General features: G+C 38.5%; 1 protein-coding gene across 1 annotated transcript in view; it reads right to left on the minus strand.

Moving 5' to 3' along the window:
* Window positions 1-5,476, minus strand: part of LOC107093593 (cadherin-related family member 5-like) — a 24,078-nt gene that overhangs the window by 5,127 nt on the left and 13,475 nt on the right. The window contains exons 6-12 of the mRNA XM_015388755.1: window positions 4,586-4,771; window positions 4,387-4,477; window positions 4,158-4,255; window positions 2,392-2,595; window positions 901-1,011; window positions 751-817; window positions 110-325 (exon numbers count right to left, since the gene is read on the minus strand). Coding sequence (XP_015244241.1) covers window positions 110-325; window positions 751-817; window positions 901-1,011; window positions 2,392-2,595; window positions 4,158-4,255; window positions 4,387-4,477; window positions 4,586-4,771 — 973 coding nt within the window. The remainder of the gene's footprint in view (window positions 1-109; window positions 326-750; window positions 818-900; window positions 1,012-2,391; window positions 2,596-4,157; window positions 4,256-4,386; window positions 4,478-4,585; window positions 4,772-5,476) is intronic.

The following is a 5,476-nucleotide window of genomic DNA, read 5'->3' on the forward strand; positions in this document are numbered from 1 at the left end:
TATGTATGTATGTATATATATATGTATGTATGTTTGCACGTTGAATCCTTCTTATAAATGGAGTGTAATGTATCATGCAGCAGTTGTTGAAGGAGGAACACAGGACCACCTGGGCGACTTGTTGAGACTCCTGATGTTGCACTAGCAGTGACGATGGTGGCTGAAGTGTCAGCTGTTGACACAATGGGAACCGTGGTCGGCTTGACTTCACTGGTGGTTTCGTCTACAGATGTAGTGCCCTTTGTAGTGCTCTTTGTAGAGCTCTTTGTCGTGCTCTCAAAGCCTGTAGTGCTCTGAGGCAAAGTGGTAGTGGTAGTGGTGAAACCTGAGAGGAGAGCACACTGAAGAAGTTTTGTTTGAACTGCTTCACTCTGGACATAAGCTACATTTGAACTGCTCACAACTAAGTAGCTTTGACTGCCACAAATGGAAAGAACAAATGAACTCAGCGATGCTGATGAGCTGAAGGTTGCCGAGAGCAGAACAGGCCAGTTTGGCATTTAAATGGCATGTAAACATCAACACATTGTCAAGAAAATTCCTGGTCTAATTTTGGCGACTCGTTCATTGGTAAGGATTGTTTTCTTCACGAGGGAAAACCAACCACAGAACACAGTAGTGTTTAGTGCTACTAAGTTAAAATAGAAAGGAGCTGCCGTTTTGCCTACCTTAAAAAAAGAACTTTTACTTTACTTTTTGAATGAGTCAAACACAAAGAGAAAGGCTTATTCAGCTGGTGTTGAAACCTACCTGATGTCACTTCAACTTGGAGCTGTGATGTATGCGTTTCGTCATTAGATGTGTCCGTCGCCACAATCTGGAACGTATAGATGGACTTGAGCACCCAATAAAAAGACCAGTCATTCAGTACAGGTAGAATGCAATCATGTTCAAACTTACCACAAGTGAATACATGCCATCTGGCTGATCCTTTATCAAGAACAAAAAGTCACCAACAAAATCAAAGTCACTATTATCTTGGACGGAATATTTGATGTTGGGGTTAACTCCCTGTTGGAAGAGATAAATTAAACATTTATTTCCTAACTGGTGATGTCAGACAAATTAGAATACAAAAACTTATGAGAAATTTTGGAAAAACTATTGGAAAAATCAAAAGTTTTTGTGGATTGGTTTGCCCTTTATACTTCCTGCAGCCAGCAGTTCAACAGCCTTATGTAGTGAAGCATTCCAAAACCTAACCTGAATCTTTCAGATAGAACTGCACTCAAACAGCTTTCAATAAAAAAAGTTTAATAAATTATGGTATTGGTTAAGTTTTTTTTTTTACCTTGTTGATAGTGATGAATAGACTTGAATTAAGTTGTTTATTTTGCTTGTGTTTTAATTTCAAGTGCTAATGCTAAATCGCACAAACTCTCAAATGAATGTTGCATCACATATGAATCAGTCAATCAGAAACAGCTGTTGAATTGATGAAACTGAATTGCATCAGTTAGGGTTTCACAACTAAACTTAATGCATGAGCGTATTTATTTTGCATGGAGAATGATTGAAAGTTAAGCATAGGACTGTGCACACATGACCCATGTACCAAGGCTTGGCCTTCAATGTGGCTATTACATGTTAGGGTGCATGACTTACCCCACTCTATACCCCCATTTCCTGTCTGCATACTATCAAAATAAAGGCACTACAGTAGTGCTTAGAAATAATAGTTAAAAGGTAAGAATGAATGAAAGTTGCTGGAAACCATTGACTGAAGTGTAATATAATTACACTTCAGTCAATATAATATTTTCAGGTTCAGATTAATTATTCAACATAACTTGAACAAAACATGGAAATAAATAAAGAGTTGCCAACTAAAATATACTTTCAGGAAAAGAAAGACCTCTTAGGGATTTGTTATTCGAAATGTTTAGTTATTTTTTTTTTTGCTTAGATTTTTTTCAATGTACTTTCCTTCATTACATTAATTGGTTTCAATGTCATGCGTCAACCACAAACTCTTAAAAAATAATCTTATTGTAAGGAAATCCAGTCACAACCATTGCAATAATGTGGCATTTACTGTAAATGAAGAAAGTGTTGAACCTGACATAGTGGAAGCTGCATTTGTGTGTAAAAATAAACAGTGTTACATTGGAAGTCTGTTTGTGGTTGACCTGATAACAGCAGATAAATATTTGTATGAAATTTTACTTTCTTGAAATGTACAATTAAAAAGTAGGCTTTTAAAAAGATTTCAGACCATTCAAAGAAAGAAATTTGAAATTAACAAACTATGTTCATAAAGCAGCAACACTCAATTTACTGATCGATTAAAAATAAAAAATAAAACATCAAAGGAAAGAAATACTCTAAAAAGAACAAGTTGGAATCATCTCAGCTCATACCAGGTTTATCATGTCAGAAAAAGTGTTTTACCCCAGTGCCAGCGTAGTCTTCATCTAAAGCCAAGACCCGTAATGGCTGGTCTTTGTTATTCCGGTCCATTGCCATAGAGCCAACTGAACTGATGAGGCCTTCATATAAAGGCTTTTCGAATTTTGGTCTATGAAGGCTCTTCACCAGGACAGAGATTGTCACGGTGGTTGTTGCAAACTGATTAGTGTTTATCTTCTGAGCAGCCTACATGAGAGACACATTCCAGGTAAAAGTTTAAAAGGTCAAACATCTTTAAAGATTAAATTTATTACTAAAACAGATCCAGGAAAAAACAAAAAGGTAAAGGGTTTTGTTTGATTTATTTACTGCAAGTTGATATGGTTCAGCTGGATAAATGTAAAAAAAAAAAAAAGTCCCCTTGGTTTGTCATGATCATTTTGTTTTTGGGGGCACCAGTCAATTGTGAGCCAGAACTTTGGGTTTGGGTCAGAAAGTAGCGTGCACATGGAGGCGATGCTAAAATGCCCTCTTGGAAGTAAACCTGTGCTAAAATGCTCTCTTGGAAGTCAGAAGGAGTGCTAAAATGCCCTCTTGAAAGTCATAGCGTGCTTAAGTTCCCTCGTGGAAATAAACCTGTGCTAAAATGCCCTCTTGGAGGTAAAAATTAGTGCTAAAATGCCCTCTTGGAACTCAAAACAATTGCTAAAATGCCCTCATTGAAGCCAACACCAGGGCAAAAATAACCTCTTGGAAGTCAAAACGAGTGCTAAAATGCCCTCTTGGAAGTAAACCTGTGCTAAAATACCCTTATTGAAGCCAAAATGAGTGTTAAAATGCCCTCTTACAAATAAACTTGTGCTAAAATGCCCTCATTGTAGCCAAAACCAGTGCTAAAATGCCCTAATTTAAGCCAAAACCACTACTAAAATGCCCTTTTTTTATAGCTAGTCCTCAATAGTCACTGACCTGTTGGTTTTAAAAGTTTCTCTGCTTCGGCATGGCTGATTTTTTTTTAAAGCTGATTAACAGGCTTTTACTGAACTGCAATCACCTTAATCAGCTGTGCTGAAGTCGAGAAACATTGAAAACATCTAGGAGAGCAGCCTCAAGGCCTGACATTTACCATGGCTGGGCTAAACTTTATATTGTGGAGAGACAGTTTAGTGGATGTAAAATTAAGTGATAGTTCTGTGTACCATTGCTTACCGGTCCACTTAAAAGACTGTGAAATAGGACTTATAGCTCCTCACTAATGGCCCGTCCAGATGAAGCTGGGTTTCATTGTTTATACCAAAAGTTTCTTTGTTGGTTTCTGGTCTCTAACACTGCTCAGGTTCCATCTGATAGTTGTAAGGATGGAGAACTGAAGGTTTTATTTCAATAATAGGACTTTTTTTTTATCAGCAAACTTATTTTGAAAAAATAAAATGTGCACATTCGGCTTCATTGAAGTTTCTTGCATGTTTTCTTTCCAACTCAGTGCAGCATATGAGTGCATATGCACAAATGGAGCTGCCTTATATCCAAATTTGATCCTATCTGTATTGAGTAGCCATATGCATACCTTAGTGCATGTTACATATTGGCCGACAAGCATTATAAAAACCTGCTTTCAGCCAAACAAAACCCTTTATTTAAACAAGCAGCAAGTTTCTTCCCTCCCAATGTGCAGAGGGGGCTGGCTAAAGTTGTATCTTGAAAACAGACTTAGTTTAAAATTCACCGTTTTAAAACCCCCGGAAAAACCAATGGTTTGTTCCAAAAAAGAACACATTTGCTTCTAATGGTTCTTAGAGTTACTGTACCAGAACTGTCAGCACGATTGGACCCAACGCATCTGCTTTTCTCTGCATGGTGATGTTTCCTGTGTTTGAGTTGATCGCAAAGAGTCCATCCTCATTTCCTGAAACACAGTCTCATCATTAACTTCTTATTTAAATAACCATCAATTTATGCTTAATAGATAATTTATGAGAATTAGCTTAATTTGCCAAGATTGTGAAACATGGTATTGGGACAATCCAGGTTTCTTACCACTAAGGAAGGAATATGTAATCTCTTCATTTATTCCAAAGTCTCCATCAATAGCATGAAGAGAGGCAGGATCCAAAGGCAACGCCCCAGTCTGAAAAGACAGAAACTGTACCACTGTACCTTTACCAAGGTAAGATGAGAGGTGCTAAGGAACTGGTTGGACTTATGTTCTATCTTATAGTCTCAGAGGAGGACTCACCTCTTGTTCATTTAAATGAATTTTACCAGTGTAACCTGTATTCTGGCAAACCACAATTTCACCCACTTCATACGGAGTACAAGGTCTGAACCATGGAGGTTTGTTATCAATGTCTATTATGGTGATCACAATGGTTGTGGTAGCAGTGAAGGATGGGCCTTCTGGTGGAGAAATCTCTTGAGTATCCTAAAAGAAAAACCATACAGATCACATTTTTTTCTCTGGCAGACTTGGATAGGAAATGATACAGGAATCTACTAACGAAAAAGCTGTGAAACAAGGAGGCTTTGTTCACAACACAAACTGAGCTATTTAAATTTGATAAGAATTTGTCAAAGTTATGGGCATCCCATTTACTGACTAAAAATGCTTTAGTCTACAAATTACATTAAGGGAAGGCCAGGGGAGGCATGTGACCAGTGTAAACCTTATGGGCTTTTCACAAAGGATGTGGTTTGGGCTGCTCTTACCGCTGGGTTTAGCGTAGTGACACATTAATTGCTGAGCCAGTGCACTGCTGTGCTGTCTTTTCAGCTCTGTGCTAGCTATTTTTGCTTTGTCTATATATATATATATATCAAATTCTTAGACCTGGTGAATCTCCTCTCGATTTACCGGTCTATCTACGTTCCGTCTCAACCTTCCGTCATCTATGGCCATGAGCTTTGGTTCATGACTGAAAGAATGAGGTCCCGGATACTGGCAGCTTTTAGTAGTGTGTCTAGGCTCTCCCTTAGAGAAAGGGTGAGGAGCTCAGTCATCTGGGGAGAACTCAGAGTAGAGCCGCTGCTTCTCCACATCGAGAGGAGCCAGTTGAGGTGGCTCAGCATCTGATTAGGATGCCTCCTGGGCGTCTCCCTGGTGAGGTGTTCTGGGCACGTCCCACTGGGA

The sequence above is a fragment of the Cyprinodon variegatus genome, unplaced genomic scaffold (assembly GCF_000732505.1).
Source record: "Cyprinodon variegatus isolate N-32 unplaced genomic scaffold, C_variegatus-1.0 Scaffold434, whole genome shotgun sequence".
In the NCBI taxonomy this organism is placed as follows: Eukaryota; Metazoa; Chordata; class Actinopteri; order Cyprinodontiformes; family Cyprinodontidae; genus Cyprinodon; species Cyprinodon variegatus.